General features: G+C 44.5%; 1 protein-coding gene across 2 annotated transcripts in view; it reads right to left on the minus strand.

The window, feature by feature from the left end:
- Positions 1-15,422, minus strand: part of SATB2 (SATB homeobox 2) — a 139,645-nt gene that overhangs the window by 101,810 nt on the left and 22,413 nt on the right. For both annotated transcript variants that reach the window (XM_040604809.1, XM_040604808.1), the window contains exon 3: positions 14,271-14,447. In XM_040604809.1, coding sequence (XP_040460743.1) covers positions 14,271-14,447 — 177 coding nt within the window. The remainder of the gene's footprint in view (positions 1-14,270; positions 14,448-15,422) is intronic.

The following is a 15,422-nucleotide window of genomic DNA, read 5'->3' on the forward strand; positions in this document are numbered from 1 at the left end:
TTCCAGCTCAGGGGACTGGGTACCCAGACAACAACTGGTCTACCTACCAAAGACTGAGGCAAAGGCGGCGTTAAGCACCTCGGCTCTTCACTCGCCCTTTGTCACTCACTATGTTTCCCCCTGTATCCAACACAGGGTGGAGACTCTCCTTAGCTCCCCTCTGTTTACATCCCCATCTTGCCATACAGCGCACACGATGGTTTTAACAGTCCTAAATACAGTTCAATTAACAGCAGCTTGCATCCATACCCAGTTCCTGGATACAGGGCCAGATAAAATCTAGACAAAATGCTAAGCACTCAAAGGAAGACAACGTACACACTGTCTATTAATTGCATGGGAGTTAGCACTGCCATCATGTAATCCTTGGTGAAAACATGTTATTTTATTTTTTTTTAATTTATTGCGATCTGTTAAAAGTTATTCCATTTAAACAGCATTGCACAATTTCCAGACAACTGAATCTGTGAAAAAAGCCTTATGGCTTTGTGTCAGGTCTTTCCACATTATTATGGTGCAAAGGCTACATAAATTTATCTCCTTCTAATTCTGGATTCTTTTAAAATATCAAGACACCGGGGTTTTTTTCCATCTGCAGCTAAGATTTCTCCCATCTCCCTCACTTTTACATGCAAAACCAGAGTTTATGCACAAGAGAAACAGATAAAGAGAAGGATTCAGGAGAAGCCTTGAAGACATCTGATGGCAATTTTGTTCTGTAACAGCTTCTCCCTCCACAAAAACCGTGTTGCGACCGTGGGGGCATCACAGTGCCGTATCAGTACTGCAGCTGTACCCACAACTCCATCCCAGCCTCCCTCCAGCAGCACAGGGAGGGGAAGAGTGGGACAGGGGAGCTGCCGTACCTCAGCGAGACAGCGCAGGAGCTTACTACACTACCAAAAATCACACTGCTGTCCCTCACAGAGACAGGACTTTGCTATCGCTACTACAAACAGCATAGAAACAGTAGGTCTCTTGGCAGTCTCTCTTTTTTGCTCTTGCCCTCTCCACTTTCCTGTACAGACACACACTCAAAATTGTAAAGCACAAAAAGTCTTTGCAAAATGAAATCTTACTACAGAGCTACAGGAAGGTTGAGTGTGTGTGTGGGGGGGAATCGCATCCTTTTATGGCAATAAAAATATTCCTTAACCTTATTATTGAAATCACATTGGATTACTAGGCATATTATTTTTTTAAGTGTAATCCACATTTCACCATAACCCCTGCAGTTTTCATCTCGTATCACTCAAACCAGGCCATGGAAGCTCTCTAGCTAAAAATTCTTACTTTTCTTTCCTACTTGCCTCTATGAAACGTCATACTACCTTTCTGGTCCCCTTCTAGAAAAATTCATAAATTCATACACATTAGGATTTAGATAATTTAGGACCAGTCTTTTAGTATCTGGGAATAACAATCAGCTTAACAGAAGCAGCTTTGTATCAGTAAAGTTCATAACAAAAGTACTTATGGATAAATAAATAAAAGAACATCTCTATCATACAATGCCAAATTAACCCTTGTGATAAATTTATTAATTCAAGCCTTGAAAGGTCAGCGGAATACGAACTCGCTCCTTTATGAACAATATACTCACACTACATAATCTGATCTGGTTTAATAACAATCTAATCTGGGTTTAATCTAATCTGGTTAAATAGACGTTCAGTAACTTCTGAACAGCTTTGGCACCAACACTGACACAGTTCAGTACAAAATGGTAAATTTACTATAAACCACTTTAAACTTTCAATGACAGAATAAAATTCCATGGACAGTAGTTACAACGACAAATCTTTAATGACTGCTTGTTTCTGCTAAATTCTGCCACAAGGTTAATATTCAGTTCTTAAAGTAATACATCACTTTGTAAACACCCAGCTGTTCCCCCAGGAGAACCCCTACTGCTTGTGCTTTAGGTGCAGGAAGTGGAACTTGTTCAACGTCCCTCCAGAAGTCCCCAGGAGGAAAGGAAATTCTAACCCCGCAGCACCACGAAGTCCCCTCGGGTTACGCGGCACCAAAGAGGCTACGGCAGGACCTACGCTCCCCTTTAAACACCCACCTCCAGTGCACTCCCCTGTACATCACTTGCCCCAGGAGAAACCAGACTTGTAATCCTTCTCTGGTGTGCTCTAGTCCAGACTGTAGCATCTCTTACCTAGCTGGAAACTACTGTTTACCATACAGCAAGTCACCTTTTCTGAGATAAAAATGAAATCAACAGGTCCTTCCTTGGCAAACAAAAGAAAAGTTCCATGTTTGATCCAAGAGGCAGATCCTGCTGCTTCTATGAATGCATATAAAACATATTTCCTTTGGAATAGATTTATGCTATTCTGCATAGGGTTTTATTTTATGGGTGGGGCTGTTTTTTGTTGATTTGCGTTTCTTCGTTTCATGGCAATTAGTTGTAAAACACCTTAAGATGCATCGCTAGAACAACTGCTCAACAAAGAGCACTTTGTATCTTATTGTAAAATATTCAGACACTCAACCCAAACAAATGGTGTCTGTAATAAAAATACTGCTATGTATCTTCATTTGTACTAGAACAAATCAGTTTTATTTGTTCATTCTGCGTTTTAGTGTCATAGGTCTCTTAGAAAAGATAATTTATAATTCCTTATGCAATTAGATATGAAATTAAGTCATCTTACTCTGCAGAAGAATTTATAAGAGACCAGGTTCAACCAGTTCCACTGAAAATATTTTGACAGCATCAAAAAAGACAGCATAAAAACCTTTAGTGTTTCAACAAATTAACACATGCCTTTTGGGTAAAGTACTGTACATGCTGTTAATCTTTTAATTAGGTTCTCAATTTCACATACACATTTATGGTAGGGGGGATTTTTAGTGATCAGAAAATGCAAATGCATGGTGTTGCTATGCTCTTTTAGCAGAGATACCAAAAGAAAAGAAAGAAAATAAATAAAAAACAAACCAAAGAACACACTAGTATGTGCAGCCCTCTATTTAAAAGCTCCATAATAAAATATTAATAGCTCTTTGTCAATATTACCAATGAAATACCATTCTTCATTCTTTTAAGGAAACAAATACAGCTTTCAGACTGAGGGAAAAAAAAAAAAAGGACTTGTTCTCTACACTCAAGCCACAGAAAAAGAAACTTTTATGTTCGTAATGCATGTAGTTTTTAGACCCATCATCAACATTTAAAAATATGTAATTGATGCTATCTATATAAATGGATATATAAATAGTGACATTTGAAACATATTTTATGGTAGCATTTCACAAAAAATGCCAATTTTCTCACGCTGAATGCTGCACAACTCTGCCTAAACATCTCCTGCGAGGATCTTGAAAAGACTAAGTATTATCTATAGCTCATTATTTGATACATTCTTTTCCTCAAGCATTTGGTCCATCCTCAGTTTCAACGCAAGACAAACACTTTTCCCCCCACAGACTATTTCATAGAATCTCTAGCTGGTGCCAAAAAACCAAAAAAAACCCCAAAACCCTACTCAGAAAGGCAGACAAATTGCCATCAGTTAACTATCGCTATGCCAAGGGACATTTTTAGCATGGAGTTGTCACTGTTAAAGTAGGAACTATCTACTTGCTATCCCACATAATGATTTTTGTTAGAAAAAGGAAAAAGGCCAAAACGTGGCTAAGCAGCAAATATATTATAAAAACAAATTATGAAAGCAATTTAGGCTAAGAATCCTGACTGACACAACATCTTCCTCCTAGCTTGTTTGTTTGAATTTAACTTTTTATTGGTAACTGTGGAAACAGCCAGGTGAAGTCACAGATGCTGCACACACAAAACTGAGGAGTGAAAAGGGTATGCAATACAGACTCCAAATCCTAGGATTACCATAGCTTTATTGTTTAATTAACAGCTACTTCATCGAGACAAATTATTCTTCCAAAGCAAAATTACCCATAAATACTCAGTGCAAAATACCCCAACCTCATCTCGTTCAACTTGATGCATTGCCTTTTTTTGACCACATCTGTATAAACGTGTTTTTAAGTTGTCTGGATAAATAAAAAGTTATTCATTGGCCAAAAGGAAGACAAGAGTACGAGCAATTCCCCTTAAGCCTGCACCAGTGCGGAGAGGAAGAGGCACCCGCCCTAACCAAGCAAGTAGCCCAGTGGACGGGAGGAGGGTATGCACACCCCCTTCTCTCAGCCATAGCTTGAATTTGAAGCTTCATCAGCACACTGGGTGAGTTTCCAGGGAGCAGGACAGTAGGCAAAAGGAGGTCACTAACAGCATTGTCCTCCGCTCATCCTTTTCCATTCTGTAAATGGAGCCATTTAATCTGCTGCAGACCCCCGATGACAAACAATGCAGGAGGGCAGATTGCCCTTGTAAAATTCAACCGGTATGAAAAGATGCAAACATCAAATACAGTTGCTGATTGACAGGTTCATTTATATTCCAATAAGGGCCAGGAGGATTAAAGCCACATCCCCTCTACAATGCCCACACGCTGTGGTGAGAAACCCTCCAAATTGACCCTTTGCTGTCAATGCCAGAAGGATCTTTCCTAAAGAGAAGATCAGACACAGAACAGGGATCAGTGTGTTTGCCCTTTTTTTTTTTTTTTCTAAAACCAGGAAACACTTTCTGTTTATCCCCTTTACGTTTTCTCCCCTTTACGTTTTCTCCCCTTACTCTTGTTAGGTTTTCAGTTTCAAAAAAAAACTGGTTTTCATGCTCAGCTCATCTATGTGGTTAAAAGGGACTGGGAAGTAGTGCCTTACACCATGAGCTTGCAAGGGACCCTGCTGGCAGCACCGCTGCTCTCCACATGCTCAAACTAATTCCCCTTTACACATGCAGCAAGACCCAGACCTGGGCGCTGATGATAAATGGACTTCGGACAGACCGACCAGCAGAAAGAGCTCTGCTTTCTCCCCAGCAGCATATCCATTATACATGCCACACAGAGGAACCTGTGCCCAAGGCAAACCAGAGATCCGAAAAGCTGGGATGTGCTTCCCAACAAGCAGAGCCAGTCTGGGGGATGAGCCCTGTCTCCGCTTGGTTAAAGAAAGAAGCGGCTGGAGGTGGTGGGCTCAGCTTTGTGCCCCTGTGGGGAAGGCAGATGGGGCAAGGCAATCTGCAGCTGGAGCGAAAAGCATCCCCTTGTGCCGCAGGGTTAAAATGCTGCCTCCCGTATCTAAAGCAGGGACTGGAGGGAAAAAAATTCTCAGTAGACAAGAATGTCTAAAAAAGAAACGAGGAAAAAAAAAAAGGCAAAAAAGCTACCCTAACACGTTAACCACCACAAGGCTTTGCTCTCATCATACTACTGAACATTTAAGAGTTTAGCGTGTTAGCTAACAGGCTGTTAACTGCACCTTCCTTTTCTTCTCAGGACAAGGGAAGACCTAGTCTGACCTAATTTATTCCCATATTTAAGTGCAGCACTGCTTCGTTACCGGATTCATGCAAGAAAAAAAACAACAGATTTTTATTTTAAATTAAAATTAATAAAGACCATTTCCCAATTTTCCTCAAAAATACCAGTGGTTCATGGGCTTGTGGGCTTAGCTGAGAGGTTGGGAAGGGGGCCAAGAAAAATCAGAATTTATTACACGCTGGTCTAAGTTTTTAATTGAGTACACACAGGCCTTTCAGAGTGAACTTGATTTTTATTTTACCCCAAACTACTATAAGGCTTGCTGTGGCACAAAAAAGCCTGTGGCTCAATTTCCCCAGCATTTCTTCATTGGTTTATAAAGCTGGCAGAGTAAGTTAAAATCTTTCCTTGAAGAGTACAAAGCTTGACGAAAATTCCGTCCTGCAGCATTATCTTTTTGCATGCAGCCTGCGATGTAAAGCAAATGGAAGGCACTAAAGAATACAGCCCCCATCAAACAGAAGCACCGATTCGCTGTTACGGCCTCAGCAATATTTCTCAGAAACAAAGGCGGAGAGGAAGGAACTCAAGTTTAATGATTTCTACCCACAGCACAGCCTGAGTGCGATCCACGACGGCCGTGGCGTGAACGAATGACACACACGCTCCTGCAACAAGTCCGCTACAGCCCCCGCAGTCAGCACTGAAACACAAAGCACTTGGCCTCCAGCTCCCGTGGCAGGGCTGCCAGGCCTCAGGGACAGGAGGGCAAGGAAGAGAGGGGGTTCCAGCGGGCCAGCCGCAGCCCACCCTGCCCACCGCACCCGCCCCGTCACCCCTGCCTCCTCACCTCTCGCCGCGGTGCACCACAAGCCAGACGGGCAGCAGCCGCCAGAAGTGCTGAGCTCTTCGGGGCTACCTTCGGTTAGCCTCCTTTAAGCAGCTCAAACACTAATAAATTACCCATTTACTTATACTACCCAGATGTTTGCCATCTAGAAAAATAGATTATTATTTGTAGAGGTTTTGTTCCATCACAAGAATCCTGTAAATAATAGACTGGGATCAGAAAGCCAGCACCACGTGGCAGCTGTTACACACCCCAGCACGGGGGGGGTGGCAGGGTAGGAAAGGAAAGGGAGACACTTCTGAGCGCCCGCTGGAAGTTAGGAACCTCACAGGGAGCTGCCAAGGAATCAGGGATGCACTGCAGCTCATGCTCCTGGCGTAACGCGGTTACTTAAAACAGCACTACAGAGAATAAGGGCGACAAACAACCTGAAAGGTTGGTTTTTTAATTGGATGTTGGTCGTTTGTTACTGTGTATATATATTATACTTTTATAGAAATATGTATTTGTATGTGTGTATATGTATGAAAGATATGTGTGTATTTATAGTCTAGATTAAACTATAAATATACATGTGTTTATATATATAGAACGAAGTAAAACAAAATATATTCCACTTCTTATATATATATATATATATAAAAATATGACATCCCAACATTTTTTTATGTCACATTTTCCACCAAAAAACCCCCACATTAATTTTAGTAAACCCTACAAGTATAAGCAGCCTCAATCTCTACCTCTTCTTTTACTCTTTAGGTGAGATTTCTTAAGATTTCAAGGAACGTTTCAAGAGAAGTCTGGGGCTGTAACTGAAATGGCATGAGATGCGGAACCTTTAGCAACAACGTCTTTCAAACCCTGTGTCCATTATGCACTGGAATGCCTATCAAAAAGATAAAGAAGGAAGAGGGTTTCAATATTCTCATTAAATTTTGACTTTCTCTCATGGTTCCTATAATTGAGTTTCACTTACAGTTGTCATGAAGTTTTGTAGGGTAGACAAAACAGTGATTTGCTGATAAATGTCTGTATATGGGGAGGAAAATAAATATTTGAGAAGTACTCAGCTCACCTTCTCCAAGCATTAGGGGAAAGACAATACAATTCAAGCAACACACAATTCAAGAAGGAGCAGCTTTTACAAGGAAAACTTTGACTGGGATGACTGAGTATCACTGCAAGAAATCCAGTCCGCTTAGCAATCCCAGACAAGCTGTCACGAAATGGCATGTCAGTTCACTGCAAGATGTCCATTTGAGTCATACCCCGCACACATACTACTGTTAAATGATTTAAGTTGGGCCTCTTACAATTTCACCTGCAAAACTGGGGAGAAGAAAGAAGAGCTTACCCATAAAGTGTCCCCAGTAGAAGCAAGGGGGGCAAAGGGTAAGGGTAAGAAGCTGTGAATTATAGATGGAGTAAGACCAAACTGCTGAAAAGAGCTCCGAAGAGGGCCGGGTTGGTTTCTTTCATTTGTTTTGGGGTGGGTTTTTTGTTCTGTTTTAAGACACGCTGGTTTAGTAAGGTGATCATACTCTGCAGCAAAAGTGTTTGAGCTGAGAGAAAGAGAGCAAAACTCTACACAGACCAACTCTGTTAGGCGAGACCACTATGCTATCCCTGTACAAACAAACAAGAAAAAAGTAGCAGCAAACAGTGACAGTCAGGAAATGACCCAACATTTAGTTTGTTGATCACTGTATTGTACTGTCATTTAACTCGTTCTATCACCAGTCTCTCTCCTGTTCATTAAAGCCAGTGTAATACTGACTAGAAGGTCCCTGACCACATGAACAGGGAGCCACAGCTCAGACATACAAATGACGCTGGGTACTTGGCTGAAGCCTTAGAAGATCCCGGATTATAGCGCCCTTGTAATTTATTGCACATTATTCGCAGGAGAAGCCAAGCCTCCTCTCATTTTTCCCATCCTGCTACCTTGCACTTGCATTAAAACTAGCGTATCTGGTCTTCTCAGCTGCAACACACTTTAGCTGCACACATCCAGCACAGCTTAGCGGGGTTTCACCACACTTTTACTGTACCTTTCTTGATACAGAAATGTAAAACCAGCTTGTGTGTGTGTTCAATACAGCCCCCAGCTGGTATGTTCTGCCTTTACCTGACATCCAGTTGGAAGCTACTGTGGTTCTGGAGATTCACACGATCTTTCCCTACTAGTCATCTGCTCAGACCCTTTGAATTGCCCCAGGGCCCTACCCTCTTGGACCAGCTCAGACAAATCTGATCCCTCTCGATGTTTACACTCTTCAGATATTTGTACACACGATTATAATCCCGTAAGTGGCAAGACGATCGCTCATACTGGTCTCACAAAGGCTAGGCAAAGTGAAGGAGCCCAGCACTCAGCCGGCCACGTTATCACACGCTGGTGTTTGGACTGATTTGCTAAACGTCACCACATGAAACAGATTAGGTCTTTGTTTTGAAATAATACTTATAAATGCAGGCCACAAGTGCAAGAGACCTCCAGTTAACAGCAGAGCGCAGAACCGAGCTCACATACTCAGACCCTTGAGGGAAATGAACGCAGCTGCAGTCTGGGTTCTTTCCTGCCCCAGCTACGTGCACCGCGGATCCAGAGGAGAGCCCTTAGGTGCCTGCGCCTTGGTTTCCTTGCTGTGCAGTCAGGAGAGCACCTTTCTCTCTTGCTGCACCTCACAGCAAGGACAGCTCCACTGGTGCTTCAGAGCACGGTGCCCTACAGAAGCACCAAAGCCAAACCAAACTTGTCCTACAACTTCCCATGGCTTCAAGCAACATCAAAGCCTCCCAGACGAGGCAGCTGGAAAAGGACGGTTGGTCCTGAGATATACCTTTGGGTGTCATGGCATTACGCCAGAGGTAACCCCATCAGCCACGCTGGCCAGGCACCAACCGGCAGCACCGAAATCCTCCTCCTCCCCACTCCAGTCGTGGAAGGCTGACAGGGCTGATGCCATCTGGTCTCAGCTCGCTAAATCACTGTCCCCACAGACCGTCTCCTCCGTAACCCACTACTGCAATTCCACATGGCAAGGCAAGAATTAAGCCTCTTCTGTTTCTTTTTCCTGTCTTACACCTTCCCCACTGACCACTGCCAGCCTCTCCTGCCAGGCTTCCGCTCCGACCAGCGGCTCCCAGCTCTGCAGCCACAGAGCTTCACACTCTTCAGTCAGCGCACAGCACCAGGAGAGACGGCACCGCATGCAGGGGGGGCTCCAAGGCACTGCCTCTTGCAAGGGCTCTGCTCATGGCAGTACGCTGCTTAAGAACCAGGCTTGGCAATCTCTGTCGTGACAGGAATGGAAAAGATCTAATGTTTCTCCTGCTCTGTGTTAACTTCCCTCTGCTGTTTTCTCACCTCTCCTTCTGCTCCACTTGGCACCTCAGCACCATTTCACTCTTCCGTACACCCTTTTCCTTGCGGTGGCCACACGCAGCAGCTAACCCAAGCAACTGCTTTGCCAGTACCCAGCTAAAGCTGTGCACAGGCAGCAGTCTGGGCAGGCACTCCACACTGCCCTGCCAACACACCCAGCAGAAGCACCTGGGAGGAGAAGGCAAACTCCATTCCAACGGCCCGTTCAGCTTTGCAAGCTTTTGCAGACAACATGCACCAGTTCTGTGTATACACTCACAACAGATCGCAAGGAAATGGTCAAAAGAAAAAACATACCTTTCACAGAACCATAGAATGGTTTGGGTTGGAAGGGACCTTAAAGACCACCTAGTCCCACCCCCCTGCCCTGGGCAGGGAGACCTTCCGCTAGAGCAGGGTGCTCCCAGCCCCGTCCAGCCTGGCCTTGAACCCTCCCAGGGATGGGGCACCCACAGCTGCTCTGGGCAGCCTGTGCCAGCGCCTCGCCACCCTCACCGTGAAGAATTTCTTCCTTATGTCTAACCTAAATCTACCCACTTTTAGTTTAAAGCCATTCCCCCTTGTCCCACCACCACATGCCCTTGTAAAAAAAAAAAAACAACAAAAAAACCCACCCCTCTCTCCAGCTTTCTTGCCCGCCCCTTCAGGCACCAGGAGGCTGCTCTAAGGTCTCCCCTGAGCCATCTCTTCTCCAGCCTGAACAACCCCAACTCTCAGCCTTTCTGCATGGGAGAGGTGCTCCAGCCCTCTGATCATTGTATATACATATATCCACAAGATATCACACTATTTCCTTTTTCAAATGGATTCCAAGAAAGCAGAACTTGCTATTAGCACCAAACTAGCACTACTTTTCCTCCACCCCGCTCTGAGGAGGGAATCAGCTTTCACAGCAGGTCCCAAAGCTGCAGGACTGCACACAGGGTACTCCAGACCAGAGCCACTTTCATACTGTGGTCCCAGCCCTCAGCACTATATACTTTATGTACCCCCTACCAGTTCCCTTCTCTTGCATAGTTGTTAGAATACCCCACTCATTAAAAAAAAAAAACAAAAAACAACCAAACAAACAAAAAACAACACACACCCATAAAAACACCCAAAAACTCCCCTAAAAAAAAAAAATAAAAAATCAACCAACCAAAAACCCCAAACAAACCCACACTGCATCTGGGCACGTAAATTTCATTAAATTAGACATGGAACAGGTGCCCCTTTAAAGTATGACTCTCTTCCTCTCCGGAAGGCACATGTAGCAGGTTCCCTCGTGTCAGGTGTAGACTCAAGTGATGAAAGAAAAATACATAAATGTTTATTAAACCTTTGTTGCCATTCACACCACCAACTTTCACACCCCAGTGCCAAGCTGTTAACGAATTCCCATGCTGTTCCAGAAGACTTTTCACAGCTCCTGTCAGAAAAGGGAAGTTTCACGAGGGCAGCACTCACTGGAAAAGTCTCTGCTCTCGCCGCCATCAACAGAAAATGTTCACGGCCAGCTGTCTGTGGGCTAAACGTGTCCTGCCCAAACTGTGTGGGAATAAAGAACTGCTTCCCGTGAGGCACGGGGCCACCTTCACGTGTACCTCCTGATACGGATTTGTCTCCTGATTATCTATGTGAAGACTTCTCTATTTACTTCACGACCAGGACTAAAAATTTGCCACGATAAGCCAAGCGACTGCGAGCCAGCATGTGAGGAGGCTCCAGGCCAGGTGGCAGCTGCGCGTGCCGGCTGCAGCTCTGTGCTGGGACACGGCACCACCTCCCCGCGCAGCCCTGCGGCTCCAGGCTGCTGCCCAGGCAGGCAGCCCCGGGCAGGACCCCTTTGGGCACGCAGAGCCCTCGGGGAGGCAACACGGCACCTAGCCCTCCACGTCACGCTTCCTACCTGGCACCCAGACCTGGCGGCGGTGCTGTACAGCTGGCAAGCGCCAGGCACACACCGCCTGCTGGATGGAGCCTCGGCAGCCCTGCGGAAGGGCACGGTGAGCGGCAGCGCAGGCGGTGTGAAATTGCACAGCAATTCTTCCTGCTGCCACAACTCCTCTTCCCCCCCACAGCTAGCTCTTTTATCTGCCACCGGAGACCCTGTTCTAAAAGGCACAGGCAAAGGCAATATGTTTCCCACAAGACAAAGTGAACATTGCTACTCCTCTCAGTCATCCAAAACAATAGGGGGGCGAAATGAAACACCTTCCCAACTCAAAAGGTGACAATTATTACACGCTGCATTACAGCCTTTACCATACAAAAGCTTTGACAAGCTCACATTTACTTTGTCCCTGGAGGATGTGGGGACACCAGCTCATATCAGTGTTTTGCACAGCATGTTGCTCAAAGCTCTACCATTTTGAAAAATGCACCTGAGGATCTTCAGCTTCTCATGCAGATCCTGTAATTCAGCTGATCATAAAGCATAAAGAAGTACTAAGTGACTGTTTATCAACGTATATTGCTAAATGAGATCAATCCTGAGCAGCAGAACAGAAGCAGACTTCTACAACCGGAATGAGTAAAGCAAATAGCTTCCCCCCCCCCCCCCTTTTTAATATCAGCAAATTGTGTTCCCAAATAAATCCTCCTATCAACAATTCAGCAGCATGTTTCTGTCAATCCTACTTGACAGATTACAGCCCAATATTCTATAAATCTTCTCTTTAAACTAAACAATCTCAGAAACCTATTAGCACTCTGTCCCTGCCTCTGCCTCACCTCTCAGCCTGCAGACAGACAGCACAGAAGCAAGATACTACAGAACAGGCTGCATAGTTCAGCTTTGTATCTTAAAATCAATGTGACCTGCAGTATTTATCTAGGACATATAAAAGACTTTGGAGAACTGGACCTTCAGTGTGAAGGTTAAAAAAAAATAACAGAGTAAGAGGTTAAGTAACTTATAGCTGACAGATCTTTAAGGTATTTTCTGTGGTTTCTGATTATACCACCTGACGTTTTCTAGTGGAACGTAACTGCTGCCTTAAAGACAAAAATGCCAAAGTTTCTTCTTTTAGACTAATTACAACAATTAGAAATTCAATTTTTATTTTCTAGACAAGTTATTCAAGCAACACATCACGCAATAGATTAGTATTTGAACCTGCTCATTGTCAAAGCCTGTTGTTCAAAAATGCAGCGGTCGTTTCCTCCCTGCACAGTGACTAATTTCTGTCGTGAGCCAATCTGTCTCTCCTCCTTGCTATTCTCAACAACAGAGAGATGTTGCAAAAGCAAGGCTCTCCCAAGTGAGACGCTCAGCCAGTCTGGATCACTGCACCGAATGGCATGCCTCCTTGGAGCAGGTTTCTTGCAAAGCCTATTCCCCTTCCTAAGTGCCAAGAATCAAATCTTGGCCACCTAATGCAGAGTGTTCCACATGTTAGTTCGCAACACCTTGAGCAACTGTGTTAACTGAGATGGATAGTGCTGTCAAACAGGAAGCTGGCTCACCAGGATGGAAACAGTGGCATACACTGACCTTTTACATTCAGGAAAAAAGCATCCCTAAAATGACATGAAACATTTCATATTAAGAAATAAAACAACTACCTTTTCACAGAGCTTTTGTTACCGTATCGTGTAAGCAAACACATGTGCAGGAGCTCTGCCCGTAAAAAGAACCTGAGCCTCCCTCACTGAGCAGGGGCTGACAAAGGAAATGAATCACTGCCACCCTGCTTGGAAAGAAGTTTGTACGAGGAGCCGGTGCTGTTAACCACTGCCTGGGACTCCTGGATTCCACAGCACCACTGCTCTCCCTGTTCGCACGTTCAAATACCTAGCTATACAAAAAATAACTAAAACCAACAGGTAAAACGATCCAAATCCCCAGGCAAAGCTTCTATTAAACTACTCTAAATGTGCACCGGTTTTATTGGTGACATGGAGATGAAACTGAAACGGACAGGCTTCCCATCCAAAAGGACAAGCACTGACTGAAATAATCTGTTTAGTACAAAAAAGCCTCTTAAAATGCAAAGTTCATCCTGGAAAATTTTTTCCCAACCCACCACCTCCTGCCCATCTCCCTCAAGACTAGGATTTTAGGTTTGGGTTTTTTCAAGCTAATATTTTGAGTAGAGAGAGGAAAGCTTCGTTTATTTTAAGATTTCACTGCTACTGGAGAGTCAACTCTAAGTGGAAGGGACTGTAGAGCTTTACAAAGGGCTTTGAAGCAATACAGTAGGCAAGTGAAAACAGAAATCGGCCTGCACATTTAGCGCTACAATTACCAGCCATAAAAAGAGCATGTACATATATCACCATTATACACAATTTTAAAAATTAAAAGGCTAAAACGTGCTGTTCAAAATGGTCCTGATACAAAGAGGAATACTAACTACCATCTAGCTGTACACCTAGAGCTCTTCTGTGCTGACTTCCTCGAGACAGCAACCTGCCTCACCGCACAGAACAAATATGTCATGAATATGCTGGCTGATCATTATCACCACGTTTCACACTTCAGCAAGATCCAGCTAATGCTTTCTAGGCAGGCTAACAGGGTAGGGCTGGCTGTACATCTACTTTAAGATTCAGCAATCAACACAACTGATACAACCACTTCCAAGATTTGCCACCAATTTTCCTGCGTCCTCCTTACATCAAACAACCTCAGGTGCTGTCTTCTGCCAGTGCAGAGAAGGGGGAAAAGAACTTTATTGAATACCTTGTGCCTGAGCCGCAGAACTGTGGGAATACCCCAGAGCCAGGAGCGCTGTCTCCACCAGCTGGCTAAAGAGCACATCTTTGCGAACCAGAACGAACTCGGCATGCTCTTCTCGATTATCGTATTCAAGAGAGGCGTCCGACTGCTCCACCACACAAAAGACTGGAATCATCAAACCTAGATAAAAAAAAAAACAACACCAAAAAACAACAAAGCATCAATAAAAGAGGAACAAGAAGCGTGTCATACATCTCTGATTAAAGCTGTAAATTAAAACACCTCCTCGAAGGCTCATCTTAAGTAGAAATCTGCCTTTCTTCCCTGTGGGATAGCTTTTGTTTTCTTTCCAAGGGAAATACTGAAGTCTCATCACTTGAGTCATTTAAAAACCACACCAAAAGCTCCAGAGAATACGATTCAGGAACAGAATCGCAATCAGCATGAGGACGAACAAGATTTCCTAATAAGACCTTTTCAGCATCACAGAAGTTTTCTACAGCTCCATGAACACCCCTGTTCTTTCAGGTCAGAGCTCCTCCACGTTCAGCCGTGCGAACACCTGACACACGAACGCCGCTCCTGCTTCTCTCCACAAAGCAGAGGCAGGGAGGATCAGCAGGGGCTCGTCCCCACGCAGCTCTCGGCTGGGATAGGCTTGTTTGCACATTTTCAGAGCACGGTCAGTCTTCTCACTGTGCAAGGAAAATACCCTCGCATTGATTTTGCTGAAAACAATAATCTCGTGTTGGCAGCACGGTCATGCAGACCCAGAGAGGCCAGTGGCTGTTCTCCTGCTGCATGTATGCAGAGAGTGAGAACAGCTCTCTTCGGAACAGGATCAAGGATGAGGAGGAACCACAGAAGTGGAAAACTCAGGGGGTGGTCTGGATTCAATTTTGTTCTGTTTTATTGTAAATTTACTTTTGTGGTTACAGGATCAAGTAATCTCTGGCAATAAATTGCGGGGCATGAACTTAAAGGGATTCAATACTACAGACAGTAGAGGAACAAGCCAGTTTGCAGGAGATGGCCCTACAGGACTCAACACATGTGCACAGAGGGAAGACGGAACAGACGGAAAACCTACAGAACTGCACGGCCATTTCCACCGCCTGCTGCAGGCCAGGCTGTCATCAGGGCGGAGGCAAAGGA

This window comes from Falco naumanni, chromosome 8, assembly GCF_017639655.2.
Source record: "Falco naumanni isolate bFalNau1 chromosome 8, bFalNau1.pat, whole genome shotgun sequence".
NCBI classification, from domain to species: domain Eukaryota; kingdom Metazoa; phylum Chordata; class Aves; order Falconiformes; family Falconidae; genus Falco; species Falco naumanni.